The sequence below is a fragment of the Paramacrobiotus metropolitanus genome, unplaced genomic scaffold (assembly GCF_019649055.1).
Source record: "Paramacrobiotus metropolitanus isolate TYO unplaced genomic scaffold, Prichtersi_v1.0 Parri_scaffold0000010, whole genome shotgun sequence".
NCBI lineage: Eukaryota > Metazoa > Tardigrada > Eutardigrada > Parachela > Macrobiotidae > Paramacrobiotus > Paramacrobiotus metropolitanus.
In genome coordinates, this window is record NW_026570230.1 from 120,152 (window position 1) to 138,098 (window position 17,947).

General features: G+C 39.3%; 5 protein-coding genes across 6 annotated transcripts; 3 read left to right on the forward strand and 2 right to left on the reverse strand.

The window, feature by feature from the left end:
• The first annotated feature begins 92 nt into the window (after positions 1–92).
• Positions 93–2,061, forward strand: LOC129583304 (uncharacterized). Its single transcript, XM_055475067.1, has 3 exons — positions 93–782; positions 1,005–1,106; positions 1,213–2,061. Exons 1-3 carry the CDS (start codon positions 719–721, stop codon positions 1,737–1,739), a joined length of 693 nt encoding a protein of 230 aa, XP_055331042.1. The 5' UTR covers positions 93–718; the 3' UTR covers positions 1,740–2,061.
• LOC129583305 (perlucin-like protein) lies at positions 109–4,710 on the reverse strand. 2 transcript variants are annotated; one of them, XM_055475069.1, is made up of 4 exons: positions 3,601–3,738; positions 3,387–3,484; positions 3,001–3,117; positions 109–2,864 (listed from the first exon to the last, which is right to left on the reverse strand). In XM_055475069.1, exons 1-4 carry the CDS (start codon positions 3,672–3,674, stop codon positions 2,722–2,724), a joined length of 432 nt encoding a protein of 143 aa, XP_055331044.1. In that variant the 5' UTR covers positions 3,675–3,738; the 3' UTR covers positions 109–2,721. The 2 variants fall into 2 exon arrangements, with proteins under 2 accessions (XP_055331044.1, XP_055331043.1); XM_055475068.1 differs by lacking the exon at positions 3,601–3,738 and adding an exon at positions 4,209–4,710 and having other exon boundaries at positions 117–2,864.
• Positions 4,711–5,976: 1,266 nt separating this feature from the next.
• On the forward strand, positions 5,977–7,027 carry LOC129583384 (perlucin-like protein). Its single transcript, XM_055475163.1, has 4 exons — positions 5,977–6,181; positions 6,300–6,397; positions 6,459–6,575; positions 6,715–7,027. Exons 1-4 carry the CDS (start codon positions 6,039–6,041, stop codon positions 6,834–6,836), a joined length of 480 nt encoding a protein of 159 aa, XP_055331138.1. The 5' UTR covers positions 5,977–6,038; the 3' UTR covers positions 6,837–7,027.
• A 617-nt stretch (positions 7,028–7,644) lies between these two features.
• On the forward strand, positions 7,645–8,938 carry LOC129583371 (perlucin-like protein). The gene is made up of 4 exons (XM_055475148.1): positions 7,645–7,859; positions 8,171–8,268; positions 8,375–8,494; positions 8,601–8,938. Exons 1-4 carry the CDS (start codon positions 7,726–7,728, stop codon positions 8,717–8,719), a joined length of 471 nt encoding a protein of 156 aa, XP_055331123.1. The 5' UTR covers positions 7,645–7,725; the 3' UTR covers positions 8,720–8,938.
• A 1,866-nt stretch (positions 8,939–10,804) lies between these two features.
• On the reverse strand, positions 10,805–15,624 carry LOC129583276 (chitinase-3-like protein 2). Its single transcript, XM_055475024.1, has 7 exons — positions 15,074–15,624; positions 14,431–14,601; positions 13,940–14,178; positions 13,248–13,363; positions 13,032–13,125; positions 12,067–12,381; positions 10,805–11,845 (listed from the first exon to the last, which is right to left on the reverse strand). Exons 1-7 carry the CDS (start codon positions 15,150–15,152, stop codon positions 10,958–10,960), a joined length of 1,902 nt encoding a protein of 633 aa, XP_055330999.1. The 5' UTR covers positions 15,153–15,624; the 3' UTR covers positions 10,805–10,957.
• Positions 15,625–17,947: the final 2,323 nt, after the last annotated feature.

The following is a 17,947-nucleotide window of genomic DNA, read 5'->3' on the forward strand; positions in this document are numbered from 1 at the left end:
TTTTTAAAAAAAATGCTCTTAAAATTATAAATGAAATTAAAATCTGAATAAAACTGCTTTCCGCAAATAACATTGGACAACTGGAAAGTGTACGTGCCCCATGCACATTTAAGTATGGTGTGTAATATTCAAAATTTCGCAAGTAAGCGTTTTAGTTGGAATGCCATAAAAATCATGTTACTGTAACAAATGTTGTTTTTCTAGCTTTTTAGACCGTACATGATGTCGAGTGAAAATATTATTAGTGTGAGGGGCCGGCTCATCTTTTGTGGTCATAACAATAACAGCACAAGTGGCCGCGGCGTCACAGATTGGCTTTTATGCAAGTTATAAACTGCTCACCTGGAACCACGCTTCGTCCATTAATGGCGGCATCGAGTTACAGATGGCGTGTATCTGTACGCGAGAAAAAAGTACTTATTGAGTTCGCGAACGGCATCAACGCCGAATGGACAATTCAGTCGCCAGCAAATTTTGACTGACAACAAAAACACACATTACATTACCGCCTGCACAATAGTTGGAATAATCATATGCTTCCGGCTAGTGCAACACCATTTGCAGCAAACCGTCAATTGGCTAATGCAGCTGAATCTCTGCGCATCTCCATCTGCCTGCTCGGACTAGCCGTTAAAACAAAAAGCGTTTTGCTTTCTATGTCCTTTACATAATCTGTAAATTACGCTTTCTTTCAAGTATTAAGATAAAAATCTCCGCAATGCTTCTCCGGATCGCTTCGATTATATTTATTGGAATTATTAAAACATTTGTGTTCTGCAAGGGTGAGCAGCATGTATGTGCATATATATATAATTATGGCTGTTACAGTAAGAGTTTTAGACAAAAGTATGCTTTGGAATCGAAATACATGCATAAAAACGTAATTTAAAGTGCATAGATAATAACATACGGATATAATGTGCAACTTAGTATTTTATCACATGCACAACTTTTTATGTGCCTTAGCCGTAGACTATACTGAGCTGTTTTTAATTTTATTGTAGAGCCGCTAAATATCAAATGCACACTTGATCCAGTTCAAATTACCGTGGAGATCTTTGTCTCAAGACCGCTGTATAACGTGCAACTAAAGAATGCTGACCGAAGTAAGCAATATATAAAGTGGCAAAAAAAGTTCCGTTACATGTAACTATCCCCTTGCGAAGTTAGGTTTACTTATGCTGATCTTTGAAGTTTAAATATGAATTTCAGCTTGTGATCCTCAAGAATTTACGCCCAATTCCATCAAATTCGTTATTCAGAATTATCAATTGGGAATGTGCGGCTTCGTCCGGTCGGACAGTTCCACGGACGGTTTAGACGGTACATTCTGGAATAATCTCATTTGGAAAGAAAAGCCCACCTCTAACAAAACCAAAACTACCAAGATTAAATGCACTCACAAAATGAGCGCCATCCTCAGCTCAGCCGCCCAGCTGATCCCCATGCCGGTGCGCGTGCAGGTGATCCATTTGCCCTTTGGGGCGTTCCCCAGCGCCTTTAACGGAGATGCCGCACCGCCCATCTCCGCCACGTCGTCTAATCCGGGATCGGAAATGCGATCACCCTTCCCACCGGGAATCAGCCCGCTCGGTTCCGGTGTGATTATGGTGCGTTCGCGACCTTTGCGGACGTCCTCGAGTAGTGGACCCGGTGGTCCCATTCCCGCGGGCGTAGTGCCCTTTGACGGATCTTCGTTCTCCAGTTTGTTCCCGTCCGAGGTGCCCATTATTCGTTAGTTTAAATGCTCGTAAAACTTTTGCATTTGTTTTTGCAAACTTTGAGAGCGGAATTATTAACGTTAACGCCACAATGTTTTTGCGGCTTGGGATGAGCACAGTACGTGCCGGTGAGCGCGAAAATGACAGCGCCTGTTGCTTTGGTACATTCAGTGAATTTCATTGAAAAAATTTATATCGTGCTTTTGCGCAAAAGATTGGAAGACGATCATAACCGAATTAGTGCAAACACATAGCTTTCGAGATCAGTGCCGGCACTCTCAGGTCTGGTTTGAAGCTTCCATTTTGTATTATTTCAGCAATCAGATTAAAGCAAAGTAAATCAAAAACTGGCAAAGATATCCGTTGCTTGAGTTCTTCTATTAAACATTTAATAAACTGCGCTGTACTAGAAGTTTTGGGATTTTTTTTACGCAACTCGAGCAGTAAAGTACAAATTATGGCCATACACTTGGTGCTGTTGGAACCGTACAATTCATTCTAATACGGTATATCTATATTATTTGTTAATAACAGTATTGTAATCAAGTCACAAGTGTACAGTATGTATGCACAGAAAACACAATCGTCCAAAGTAACTTACGACGTACTGCATGCATTGTGCAGCTAAAGGAGTAAATTTGCGTTCAATGCGCTATTTAGTACAAAGGACTGTGGTCAATTAATCAGACAGTTTATTGTTAATGCTCAAGTTAGCGGCGTATTTCCTGTTTCTGGTTTATTGTAACAAATACCTCCATCTGTGACCTATCTTCCAACATTAACAATTTCAAATAAGTATCTGAAAGCTACGTTCACTGGGATAGTTCTTGTATGCAGCTGTTCCTTGTTTTTTTATATGCAGATTTTTTTATAAAAGTGGACCCGAAATTGACTCGGATTTTTTCTAAATTTGTCCATTTAACCTGCACAGATTAAAACGCCTGCTAATACATATTATCTCAATCTACAAAGCCCCGATATGCTATCGATATACACTACATCATTTATTCTGCTGATCGGTGGCCAACTCCAGTTCGCACCACGGGCTTCCGCCGCGGCGGCAACGCCAGAATCCAAAATCCTTGCCGCGCCGATTATAACCGCCACAATCATGGGAACTATCTTTCGCAATTTCCCCGAACACTGCAAGTCCCCATTGCAAAAAGAGCAAATCGTTTGAAAAATACACAAAAGCTTTAATGGTAAATTAAAGTGTCGCTAGTAAATACCTGTAATGTTAATTTTTTTAATTGTAGTAATTTTGTAATCTTTTTCGTACTTTTGTTCAAATCCACATCCTGAGTTTCCGTCCGTATGGATGGCAGAATCCAGAACTCGTCACCAAAGGGGCGTAACATTCCTATCCAAGGTCCATCCACCCAACTCACCTGTTGCGCTACATAACGTAATTTATCACTAACACATAGAAGGAACTTCAAGGAAGCCTTGGAGGGATCGAGTAAAATATAAAAAACAGAAATCTGTGGATAAATGTGCTTACTGATTTTTCAATATACCGATGTTTATTTAATTTTATTATTTCTGAATTACACCTGCACCTCCTAATTTTTGCCATAATCTTTTATTAACATGGCAAATCAATATTTACTGATGTTTTATTAAAAATATAGCTATAACAAAGAGACTAGTACTGTTAATACTAACCAGCGGTATCTATAAAAGCGAGTTCCGCTTTATCATTGATTTCCACGAGATGGGCCCCAAACGACTGGCAAAATGCCGCTGCTTCGTACCACGTTACCCTAAAAATGCAAACTTTGGCATGGTGATAACACCAGAAGCAAAGCAAAACTAACTAGCAAAGCAAAACTAGGAATCGCTTTCTAATAAGGCTTGCTCCGATTCATCGGTGATTAACTCTTCGATCTTTAAACTGATAATCCTTTTGTCGCACAGATTAAGAAATTTTTGCCGTTTAGATGGTGGGGCCATTGCAGAAATCACAACAGTTACTGTCACTAGTTCATACACGTGTAATTAATTTCTGAACTCCTCGCAGATAAAAAACACCTCCATTATGGCTGGCGCAGCGATGTCTTGCTTATGCCGGCGCATGATGCAGGCTAGCTCGTGTGGCGCCGCATTTGGCGTTAAATGTAACTGTTTTGTTTCCACTTCGGTGGTCAGTTTCCTTCCTGGCACGCAAACATACTTGTCTTATCATTTGTTGACAGTTTTTTGGTTGATTCATCAGGTTGTTTTTACTTGTTCTGGCCTTTACCCGACACGCATCGATTACACAGAAGATTTTGACCACCCATAATGTTCGTTTGTACGTCTATGGAATAAAATTGGTACACTGGAATCAGATGTGCTTGAAAAGTTATTCCCTGAAAACATTTTCTTCTCGCAGTTATTCAGTGTGCGACATGAGTTTTTAAATGTTGTTTTTAAATGTTTTTAAAGTGCGAAATTCATAAATTAAAATAATTTTTAAAACTAATTAGGAATGTTTGCAGCACTGACCCGTTGAAGCGCTCGCCGGTCATGTAACAGCTGTTGTTCCGCTTTGTCCAGTTCAGTGGGCAAAATTTCGGCATGCCAAAGCTGATGTTGTCTCCCAAAGCAGCATCCAAGCAAATAAGAACACTTCCGAGAAATATAGTTTGCAGAAAACGTAATCGTAGTCCCATTTTTAATGATGTTCGAGCAGTTCCCTTAAATTTCAATGTATGTACTACAAGCATGAAGATGACCCCTGAAGAATTGCGTACGCTGACAAATGCAACAATACGGAATTACAGTAGTACTACTTTAATGGTTCCGCTCAAAACATCACGCGTAAAGCTGCACAGACTACTGATAGAATCTGTTTTTGAAGGTCGGGCAAAAAGATTAAATTAGAAGAAGCAGTATAAGTAGAAAATTATTTTCACAAAAGCGCGTAGGAGGGAGGTGTGTATGGAAAACGTCTGAGTGTATAAAATTAATTATAATACTGATCTTCAGCTTTACGAGATTGCATCGGTTAGCTGCGGTTAACTGCGGTTAGAGTATAAAGCGTTTTCTTTGCGAAGCGTTTGGATATGCTGGTAATAATGCTGGCAAATCGCATCGTCATGATATTAGTATAAAAACGTTATTATGCGTGGGTGTTTCTCTGAGAAAAGTAATTTCAGCAAAACACAGCAACCGTTTTGGCTTACAAATGGTTAAGGTTTTGGTTTACAAAGAGCGACGTTAAGCAGGATTGTTGCCGTCCCGTGCGCATACTGCATGCTGTAATCAGATTTCGCCATTAATTTACAGCAGTCAAAAGCTGCAGATCCCGTACTACTCTGTCTATTTCAGTAACGTGAACATAACTTATTCAAGGGTGGTACTTTTACCTCTCTATTTTGCACATATGGTTTAGTCAGTAAGTTAATGCTAATACACAAAAACATGTTGATAGAAGTAATTCTACAAATATAATACAACAACGATCATTATTCTTAGCTTATTAAAGATTCTGATTTATGATCAGCAAATCACCTTTGAAATGAAGTGGATTGGTAAAAGTGCAGTAAGTAAATAATTAAATAATGTACGCTCTACCGTACTGCTCTGTGGCAATACATCAATGCAATACATCTCGAATACTATATTATTTTTGTCGTACAGATGTTATAAAGCGTGTTTTCGTTTCAAGCTCAGAATGCAGTTTTTCTGTTAAAACGCATCGAGTACCTCCGTGAGAAACCGTATACAATTGTTACTGTTGTACTTTTGCATGACATTGGAGACTGGAGAGTATAGTGGTGCACGCAAAAAAGGCCTTGATGGATTACGCCTGAGTCTGGTGTACAACCACAAATTCACTATGGGCATAATCTGCCGTATAGTAATCATGTTCTATCTATGAAATATCCTCGGTTTCAAAGGCGGACACTGTTTGTAAACACAAACGCCGACCCATACGTAAAAGACACGAATTGTCATCCTACCAAATGCACAGCAACAGGTTACACCTGGCTCAAAAAGACAAACACTGAATCGAGTCTAAGCAACTCCAATTCCATCCAAACCACTCCATTGCAGATTTACTACCCATCCAAAACAAATAATTACAGAACGTATGGGATTTACCGGCATTTCTTTAAAGAGATTCATTCTGTATTCTAGAAGATAATATTGACAGAAGTTCCTTATCTTTACTTTCAAGGTATTCCTAGGAATTTGCTTTCGCAAGCAAGAATCTGTTTTCTTTCAGCAAAAATACATACGAGCAAACGCTGTATATATAAACCACCTTGCTTACCTAATCCCGATGTCTTGTGGAATAACGCAATAACTTTACCGGTTAGCACATAAAAAATGATTTCTATAATACTCTCGATTTTTCTGGTCGCATGTATTAGCGGCTCCTTTGGTCAGCAGGACAGCGGATCAACGGGATGTCCTCAAGGATGGATGCAGAACAGGCAGAGCTGCTATCTCACAGGCGAACGATTTAATGGGTACGAGAAACTGCATTCGACTATCGTCGGTTTAATAAAATTTATAAGAAATAAATAAAGTTAAAAAATAAATAATTATTCGGTTTGCCGCTGACAGTATGTCTTCTGTGCATTCTAGTCAAACATGGTATTCCGCAGCGGCATTTTGTGAAGCGCTGGGGTCGCATCTGGTGGAAATCAACGACGCCCAAGAATTTAATTTCATTCAAGGCCGAAGTAAATTTTGATGGTTTTGCAGTATTACCAGAATATGAAAAAATTAGTTAATTGCTTGCAGTAAGAGCGGTAAGCTGGGTGGATGGACCATGGATCGGAATGATTCGGTTGTTTGGAGATTCTCGTTACTATTTCCCTTCCACTCACGGTCAAGCCAGCGACAGCAGTTTGAATAACCGTAAGCAAATGCGCAAAAAATTAAAAAGGAAACAAATAGTTAAGCCCGAATTTGATTGGTTACTGTATTTGTTACGCATAGAAGTAGAACTTAATATCTCATTTTGTTAAACTAGTTTAAAAATGCCATATTTTGCCAGAAATAAGCCAGCTAGCCAGCCGAGCAACCAACGATTGCGGAGGATTTGACAAATACGGAAACAATTTCGGCTTCTGGAGATGCCGAAACGGAGGAAGCCCCATTTGTGAAATGGAATTGTAAACGTCAACGTGCAGAATCAAACATGATGTATTACGTTTTACGGGATACAGAGTACAATGGTGATCTGCTGTACCATAGTTGGGTGTGAAAAATACTATATTTTTACTGCTGTGTATTGTTAATATTACATTACCGCACGATTTCGCTATCTGTTGAATTAACAATACTGAATAAACAATGCTGGTTGGTAACCGTAAATTGTTTCATGGCACTGTCTTAATTGCGGCAAATTATTAACCGTAAGGAAACACGCTATCCCGATGATCGGCATCTAAAACAAATATCGCTCAAAGGTCAAAATAGTTTTAGCCAAACCCTTTATAAACCCTTTAAAAAATGTAGGGTATTAAAAGGTCACTTTTATCCAATGCACACAGTACGATAAAATTTTTCTTTATCTGTTTACACAACTTCAATAAAAACCGGTTGAGGTGGTTATATATTCGCAGACTGTGTTTTGTTTGTCCACAAGCTGAATTCGTGCTGTGCAAACCAGTACACAATTTGCTGACAATCATGCTGCTGCATCCATCATTAAAATTAATTAGAATTTATGGATGATAAATGCAAAGCCTGACGAAGAATACGCAGCATAGTTGGTCATTTTGGCCGAAATAATGTTAATATAATTATCGATGCACTGAACCTGTCTATGTTTTAGAAGAGAAATGACTGGCCACCTACCAATCAGAACCGGTTATTAGTCGGCATTTTAAGAAATAATTTGATTAATTTAACGACGGTCGTATTCACAACTGTCAGTACAAAATGAGCGAGTGATCAGTATAAAAGCCAAGCAGCAAAAGGCTCGCTAAATTGCGTAGGTGTTGTTATTTTTGTCGCTGCGTGCGTACTGCTTATTTTAATTTTAGTTTGCAAAAAGGGCAAGATGGCAAGTAGGTTATACATTGCAGCTATTTTCATTATCGCAGCAGCTTTTCAGTCTGCCAATGCTGCATCGTGCCCAACGGGATGGCAGGCTTTTGGTAACAGCTGTTATTATTTCGGAACGAATTTCAATGGGTACGTACGATTGCAAAAATTACAAGTATACCGACGTCTATGCCCAGAAAACTGGACAATGTACAAATGCTCACCCGCTTTTCTGACAGAAGAAGCGACCTTACTTAACCTTCAATGTTTGCAACTGCAAAATATGATTTATAAAGAGGTGCCGTGTGTTTTCTCCATAACCAACACCGATAATTAGACGCAGTCGATAATTTATTGTAACGTTCACTGGAATGTTCATAATTTGTAACAGCACGGTGTGCGAAATATCGGTAGTAATGCAACGAAGAATTTATTACACCAACAAATTCTGAATCTTGCAGGATGACATGGTATGATGGATCCGCGTTCTGCCAGGCGTTTCGCGCCCACCTGGTGGAATTAAACGATCAGGCAGAGCATGATTTTGTCCAAAATAAAGGTGACTTTTAGCTTTTATTTTCATGCCAGAAGCTTTCATTTAATGTGCCAAAAAAAGGTGGTCGCTGTATAAAAATTCTCATAGCTAATAAAAGAAAATTTTGCAGTGAAAGCACTAAGCTGGTCAGATGGGCCGTGGGTGGGAATGGTCCGCGTTAGCCCTGGAACCAACTGGGTCTTGTCTTCTACGCGCTCCTCAAAATCGAACGATAACTCTTACAACCAAAGTAAGAACGTCATGCGCAATCTGTCCAAAATTCATAAAAAGACATTTCCCTATGATAAGAGACAGCTCATGGAAACAGCTCATATTATCTGATACTTTTAATTCAGGGATGGATGGTCTGGCTAAAGCATCCTCGCATGATTGCGGCGGTTTTGACAGAAGAGGAAATATTGGATTCTGGAGATGTAGGAATGGCGGAAGTCCCATTTGCGAATTTGAGGCATAAAGCAGACCAACCATGTGTCGGATCAACCACACTAACGCCGTCATAGGGACACACAGTGACCTTTAAAATAATTTCATGTTACGCGATTGTGGATATGCGTATTTATATAATTAAAAACAACCAAAGCGTTTCTCGTCTTTTATATTTTTCTATCAATTTGTTGCCCCACATTACAAAACGAATTGTTAAACGACACGAATTATAAAAGTTTCAGCGTGACTACACGTATTGACAGTATCAAAATTTTTATAAAATGCGCAATATACTGTAATCCACATGTCTGGTATTAGAGGAAGTCCGGTATGTGGTAACAATACAAAACGTACTCGTTCACTGAGAAATTCACTCTTGAACACTTTCTGCTTGTTTTAATATCTCATTTTGTGGCCGAATGATTTGTTCATCTTCTTTACTAAAGCGACTGTGACGTGCCGTATGACAATCTTTTGGAATGTGGATGGTCATCCCGGGCCGACAGAATGACCCCGGAAAGGCCTTTTCCGCACAAATTTGTGTTCTGTCTGCTTGGAAACGTTCTCGGGACTTCTGGGCTATCGGCTCCCCTTGGCTCTTATTTTATTAGGCTCGATATAAAACCTGAATAAATGGGAAAGCGGTTTTCGTGCACCCATCGTTCGGTTTAATTTGCGACTGTTAACAAATCGCGAATCAAAACGGCAAAAGCGAACCGGTTGCACTAAATATATTTGGAGATGCCTGTGCTCATCTTTCCACAAACTGAATTGTTGTGGGTGTTCAAAAGAATAAACAACTTGCTGGCAGTCATGGTATAGTCATTCAAGAAGCCAAATTCTAAAAACCTTCAAACCATAAAAAATTAATGAAACTTATCCTACTAGCAAAGAACAAGTGGCTCTAATTTTTTCCTTAACAGAGATATACTTTGTACTACCAGTGATGCGCAGAACAGAAAATGGTCACGTTAAGGCACGATACAGTGAGTGGCCACCTACTTGTCAGAACTGGCTGTTCTTGTGTCATACTGACTTAAAAGACAAGTATAAAGACTAAGCAACGAAAAGTTGGCTAAAATTGCGTAGGTTTTCTCGTTTTTGCCATTGTACGTACTGCTTACAAATTTGCAAAAGGAACACGATGGCAATTGCGTTGTATATTGTCGCTACTTGCGTTATCGCAACGGCTGTCAAGTCTGCCAGTACTGCATCATGTCCGTCGGGATTGGACGCTTTTAGCAATAGTTGCTATTACTCGTATTTCGAAATCGGTTCCCCGGGTATCTACCTGCGCATTCTGACAGACTAAAGATGCAATAAAATACTCGCAGTCGGTAGATTGCAGAGTGACCTTTCATATGTTTTTTGAACGGTACACCTATTTTTTTTGTGCCAAACCTAAAAGTGGACATAAATGATGGTGAAAAATGTTTTGCTATATGGCATCCAGAAATTATTCCAAGATGCTCTTCTCATTGCAGGATAACATGGTCTGGTGCAGCGCATTTTGTCAAGCGTTTCGTGCCCATCTGGTCGAATTGAACACTAAACACGAGAGCGATTTTGTGCAAAATAAAGGTGATTTAAAGTTTTATTCATTTATGTCATTGAAAATCTCAATTATGATCTCAATTTGTGTACGTAAATATCATAATACGAATGCACCGAGCAAATTATCGCAGTGAAATTGCTTGGCTGGTCGGATGGACCGTGGGTGGGGATGATACGTATCGGTGCCGGTACCAACTGGATTTTGCCTTCCACACGTTCTTTGAAATCGAGTGATGCCGCGCTCAGCAAATGTAAGTACTCGTATATCAAGGTGCTCTACAAAATTTGTCTTTGTATTTTTATCTGCAATGTTTTGATTTTAGCGATGGATGATTTGTCCAAAGCCTCCGTACAGGATTGCGGCGCTATGGATAAAAAGATTCTGTAGTTGCAAGCTTGGTGGAAGCCCGATTTGTGAATTTGAGATATGAAAATTAATAACACGCCAATGAATTAAGCATTTGATAAAGCACAGTCAAATACGGCCACAAAAAGAATGTATATTATTATGTATGCCGCTGCGATATAAAAATCGATAAGAATACATTTTAACACCGACCCTCGTCAAGTACTTTATAATAAAAGATTTCGCATCACAGAAAAAATAAAGGTGGTTCAGCATGAGCAATTCCAGCATTGTTCCTGACAGGCATAATAAACTGAACCGCTACAGACATCTTTCACTAACTGCGCATCATAAATTACCCGAAAATCATAATGAACTACAAAACATCGCAGCAAGAATACAAGCTAACACCATAATATTATTTTTATTAAGAAGCGCCGCCCCTCCGTGAGTTGGTTTTATTGTATGAGCGATCGTCGTAGAGTTTGGCACAGTTTCCGCTGGGGTTAACATGGTTGATGTCAATGGTGACGGCTCCGTAACGGTATCATAAGGACGATCATAATCTTCCGGCTGAGTAATTGCCACCATCGGAAGTAATGTGGTGATTTCCGTAGCATTCACTGTTGTCGTTTCTGGTTCGGTAACCGGCGCAAATACTGTCACCGGAAGTGTCACTAAACTGTTTACTTCATTCACGATATCCGTCTGCGTGGCATTGGTAACGGTTACAGCCTGCGTTATGTTGGTAATCATGGTCACAATCTCTGTTGGAATCTCGGTACTGAAAGGTAACGGGCTGGTTACCAGCGTGCTGCTCACAGTACTTGGTATCGTGGTGGTTGTTGCCGTCGTGTACGTCGACGTCTTTCGCAATAGCGCGGTGGTCGTCGTTGTGGGAACGGTAGTGGTCTTGGTGGTGGTGTATGTTGGTCGTCGCGTGTGCGGAACAGCCACAGTACCGACCATGCCGGTAAGCAGCAAGGACACCGTCGCCAGTGTAACGATCGCGGAGGTTGATGGACTCGTTGTTGAAGCCCGGGAACGTGGTTTCCAAGGTTTGGAGGTTGTGGTCACTATGATCTCAGCTGGGACTGTGGTCGGCGGCGGGATGGTTACCGCTGGCGGGTTAATAGTTTCGGCGATCGTTGTAAGTAATGGAGAACGCCCAGTCTTGCATCTGCCATATATGTCATCTTGTCCGAGATGCCATATGAATACACTGTGGAAATTGTGCTCGGTAGCCCATAATACCTGGAATGGTTAGTGTTGGTAAATATTACTTATTTTCACATTTTCCCAACGTTTTTTTTTTTATTTTTTGCATAATATGCCGGCCAAGGATAACGTTTGCTCAATGTTAGCGATTTCTTGTACAGGCGTCGATAAACGAGATGCAACTGTAATTACTTAATTTGTAGATAAATTTTGCTTTCCATGTGCTGTAATGTTAAACAGCGCGACCTTTACTGTACCTTAGTTTTGATGGTGGCGAAATCATCATAATTTATCCATTGGTCGTTCTTTCGTGCCTGTACAATTTGGTTGCTTCTGTTCACTTGAACCGTCCAGCCGGGATTGAGGGCAGGACAGTACTCAGCGTACACGAGGATACCCGGCTCTTTCGACAGAATACCGGCTTGGCCGGGACCGCTCGCCGGATGACCAACAGCCGCCGAATCCGGTATAAATGAACCGGAGAGGGTCCAGGATCGAGCATAAAACGGAATTCCGACCGCTAATTGTGGTGCTGGGATGCCGGCTGTCATCCATGCGTTCATGGATGCTTCCTAAATCGAAACAACGTTAACAGGAAGCCTGATCGACTTGCAAAGCTTTGTATGCCAGACCAGCGGACAATAATAAGAAACTGCTTCGCAACAATTGGCTGAAAGGAAATGCATACGCAGTAAATTTGTTTTAAAAGCATATTTTTCTGTCCTGTGATATTCAATGTAAGAATAGATTCTAACTAATTCTATACAATAATAGTTTTACAAGTCGACAAGATCATTATGAAACGGTTTGCAGCAAAAATGCAATGCACTAAATCCAGCAGTACGTGTGCAGTTGAAGTACGTGTAATTTCTTGACGATAAAGATACTTTTTGAAATGGGTTACACCTGCACCTGAGAAGTAAGTAACTAATTTTAAGCGTGAACTTGTTTGGGACGCAACATTTGCACAATAGTCTGCTTCTAAGATGCACATACAGAGTATTATGTCAAGCAAACATGTTTGTTTAGAAGCATTAGTTAATGTTTTACGATGGATGTAGTTTTTTGGAAGGCGGTTAATCTAATTAGATCAACATTAACAATATTTACAAATAGATTAAAAATTAATGGCATTCGCCTGCAAGCAATAAACTGCCAAAACAAAGTGACTACTTTAACGTATTAATTACTCAATATTACACAGGTATTTGTTGGCACTTACGACATCAGGCATTCCGGCATTGTAACCGGTTATATTGTCTTTTCCCCACAAACCGCGATAGTCATATGTCATCACGTTTACAATGTCGAGATATCTGCAACAGACACCCAAAATGGCGTAATATTTTGTCAAAATTTTATGGCTTTACAACGTTAATTTTTATTTTATGCTGGCGATTGCTCTGCCAGCCAACGGGAAAAAATTAGAAAATATTACCTTTTCATCTCGGCGACATTATAACCGGGCAGCACTTGATTGGATACAGCAGCGGATAATGCCAGCCGCGGCTGTTTGGTGGCGTCGGCGTCGGATTCAAATGCATACCTGAGATCCTTCAAGCACAACATATGCACTAAATTGCCACGTTTGTATTCAATAAATCGAAGGCGGAAATAATTGTAATCTGATTGCTATGATGGCGAAAACATTTTTACTATTAAGTTCTAATAAAGCGCTATATTATCACGTGGCGCGTAAAAAGGGTCAAGCTGAAAACAGTCGTTCCTTCGGTGAACCATATGTTTTGGTTGCATAAATTTAGCCACAGGCACTGCCGAAGAGTCGCAAAAAACTAACATTACCGTACCGTTAAAATTTACAGCCGTCGCACGATGCCATACTAAGCTATTTTGTAAATTGTAACTGCAACATAATAGGATAACCCAGGCGTTTACTCTCATAAAACTCTATCTTTATCACATAAAGACTATGCAGTTGTAAAGTATATACTGTAAATGCAGGGAAATTATTGTAGATAATTACGGCCGTAAATTCGCAAGTCCATATGCGTAGGTGACGGACGCAAGCAATAACGTTTAAAATCTACTGATCTGGCAAAAAATTTTTTAAGCGTAAACCAGCTGATTTCGAACTTTAATATTTTCACTTTTAGAATTTGTCTGTTGTACCTTTAACAAAGCCATATAACTCTCTCTATCTTTCTCTTCCGGAAACTCCCAGTCGACATCCAGCCCGTCCATCCCCCATTTCCTTAAGTCCCGTACAACTGAACCGACTAATGCCGCGCGAGACGAATCATTACCGGCAGTACTAGAAAAATTTGTGCTGAAACTCCATCCACCAACACTGAGGATGATTTTCAAATAAGGATTCTTCAGCTTCAGATCGCTTAATTGCTGAAAATGCCCTGCAAAAACATATGTATATAAAGTACTGAAAAATACTGAATATGTACTATCGCAAATTTCAGTTACAAAAAACATTCATAAGAGCAAGGTTTAGCAAACAACATTGGCAAATTGCAACGGATACAAAATTTTCTAACAAGGGGACGTGCGCAAGCATGAATAGCTCGGTACGCTGCGGGATACAGCCATACAGGTGCGTGTGAAGGGTGACGTATTTAATTCAGTTTTTTTGCCATAATTATAGACCTTACCTCGAAACTTATTTCCGTCAGGTGGTTCAAAACGGTTATCGACAAGTTTAAAAAATGCATAGATAATAACATCGCATCCTCCGTTAGGATTAATGTCTGATATGCGAAACGATGTGTTGGCGTTATTGTTGAGTGACCACGACGCCAGGTAACACTGCACTTTTAATGTACCTGTAATTCAAATTCAAATGGACACACAAATAAACAAGCGTTACTGAAGCACCTTGCCATAATATTGATAATAATAATACCGCTATAACACATATTACATCTCACAACACCGTTTTGTGGTCATTTATTCAGCACGAAAATCTTGTGAAAGCATGTGGAGCAGCATACTCGTAACCAATAAAATCCATCAACTGTGTCGTTCTGTGCGGTGGAATTATAGAGTCTTAATTTCCCTTGTGTTATTCTTCTTAGTTCGTGTTTAATTTTTTAATCCCAACTTTTAAAACTGAATCTAAACTATCTATTTCAAGCACAAAATTCAGACTTCATGTGATTAAGCTACGCTGTGCGCTTGTATATATTCTTTGCAAAAGCAACTCAAAATCAAATGTAAAAATTGCAAATCCAGTGGTATAAAGTAATATTATTAAGTTATATTTTCAAGTGAACACTGGGAAGATATACCACTTACATTCGGATTGTCCAATATAACCAATCCATATTACCGCTACCATCCAGCAATATTTTATAACCCATGGATGTTGATGCATTGTGTTATTATAATAATAAAAAAGAGATTATAATTTATACAGTACTTGCCGAAGGACAGTAGTGTATTACACTACTGGTTTCGGCTTCAGCATTGCGCGGCATAACAGTAACCTAATACAGCAAAACGCAACAGGCAAAACAATAATGTCAGCAGAAAACTTTTCCAGCGATTCCAAAATACATATATCAGTGATACTGTCGCGAACGCGATCGACTCCGGAAAAAAAGTAGCTTGACCGTCAAATCACGGTCGACAAAAAGCGTGTTTTTGAATAACTAAACTTCAGGACATAGACAACAGATATCAGCATGTGCAAAATAACAAAAAGTCAGTCTCCAATCTGTCTTTCGGCCGACAAAAGTTTTTCCGGCTTAATGACGAGCGACAGTTTTGCTTGAGTTTTGATTATGTCGTTCACCTGGATGGAATATTAGACAGCGCAAAATCACAGCAGCGGCTGCTGTGTTATGATTGGCATTTCAGCTTGAGACCGGCAAAAAAACCTGAAGCGGTTATGTAATGCCGTTGATCATGAACGACTATTGTTCGGGTGCTGTGTAGTACCAGCGCAGCGTAATGTAGTGTCTTATTATTGTGCCACGGTACGGTTTAGTAAGCAGTATTACAAAACATGTATGAGCGACACTCGCAATGAATAAAGAGAAGACAAAAAACCAAAATACCGCGTGGTATTTACCAGTGTTTCTGGTTCATTAAGCAGATCTGCTTTTATTAACCTTAATTGTTATAGAACCATTTTACAATTAGTCAGCTACTTTCAGCATCGGTTACTTCTGTTTTGCCATCAGTGCCGTTCTCAACTCTACTTATTTTTTTGCCTGTAAACGTTTTGAAATTCTCATTGGTTATACAGTTCGAAAAAAACATAGCACTTACACTGATGGTCGCTTCTAAATACTGTACAATATTTCAGCAAAATTTTTCAATCTGCAAAAAAATTATCGGAATTCTGCAGCTGGCTACGAGTAGTGTCAGACAAATATATGAACATCCATATTTCTGCTTTCGAACGAAATCCGGATTATGTTGTCGAAGGGCCTTTTAGTATCAGCAGTCCAATCCATTATTTGCTCCAAAAGTTTTAATATAATACAATTATTATTATGTTTGGCTAAATTCTCTTTTAGCTAAATTATAGCTAGTAAAACGACGCACACGTTCTCTGCTATCATTCTCAGTACATTTTTACTTTTAATGTGGTTCTTTTTTACAATTTTATATAAAGGAAGTCGTCAACCCAGCCGAAAATCAACATCGACAAAGTGAAGTTTTGGTTCTTATATACACAAAAGCACGGATGAGTGGTTTTGCCACGGAAAAGTGACTAATCGTGACATATATAGATATAACGTCTGTCTTACGAGTACAAATAATTATGTATACGGGTACATTCTTTATTCGTGCTATTTATTTCATCATGGCAGTATTGTATGATGAGCATGGTGAATTGTGTAACTTTTGGTTACGATGGCTCAAGGCGCCAACAAATCTTCTTCAGCTATGTCCGATTTCATAAAATCCCATATTCCCTTTAAACGGAAGCCATTCTGACTTAATTATGGGTGCACAATTTTCGGCTAGAACGGTTTGCTGAAATCATCCGTTTCGCGTAGGAGCGTGAGATTTGGTCAGCAATTACAATAGATGCGTACGTATACGGTTCAGAATCTAAACACTGACACTCACCAGCGCTCGTCATTTCGGTTCTCGGACGCATGAGAAAGATTTCTTCTTCGAATGCCGTAATTCATGCTGATCTAGATCTTAGTGGTACAATAAGATACTTTAAAAGGATAGGTGACGTATTTTTAATGAATACGTAACCGGCTCAACGAGCAACAATGACTTTGATGTGTCCTAATATTTGTTTTAATTTATCGTGCGTCAGTTGCGCACCAGCTAAGATTATATGCGCTAATTTTATTCATATTACCTGAAACTAGCATTTTTCAATGGCAAAAGTTTATTAAACGTTTTCTATATCAATTTTTGAACGCTAGGTAATCGCGCAACTCTGAAATGATGCTGAACTTTTTCCCATATATATCTGTATTGTACTTACTTATGTTACACTTTGGGTGTGCATTACCGGTATCCTGGTGAATTACCGCCATAGCGCCTTATAATAATCGCCATTAGCTGGACAGGCCTATCGATACTCGCCGGTGCATGATATTGTAATTATTTGTATTAGATTAGCTACAGGTAAGAAACCGTATACGTATTACTTGCTATCTCTTTAATCGTGCAAAAACTTCAAGTGGAAGCATTGTAAATGTTTTGTTACAAAAAGCAAAGAAGCGAAACCAGTCAAAACGTTTAAGTAGAATTTAGGCCAAATAACATAGATAATTTGAAATTGTTATTACCAAACTATTACAAAATTTTCAAGTTCAAAATTTACAAGTTCATACGATATAGGTAAACTGTTAATGTATCTTGAATTACAATTTTACCATCCGCTTCCCTTTATACCTAGCGGAAGGTTTACAGTATCGGCATTTATATTTTCGTGCCAAAAAACTTTGGTTCCATCTGACTGACAATGAGGATGGAACGCTCCATCCCAGAGATCAATGTCACAATTACATGCGCAAACGTATACAAGTGAATTAGATACTGTCGTGATGTGCGCATTGTTAAGGTAAAGCATTCTGCTAACAAAACATTCCATCGCAACTACCAATGGGAACAAAATAAAAATTCTTTTCTTAAGTCAAGTAACATTTACGGCCTATTGAGTGCCGATCCCGTTATCGGCACTTTTCGTCA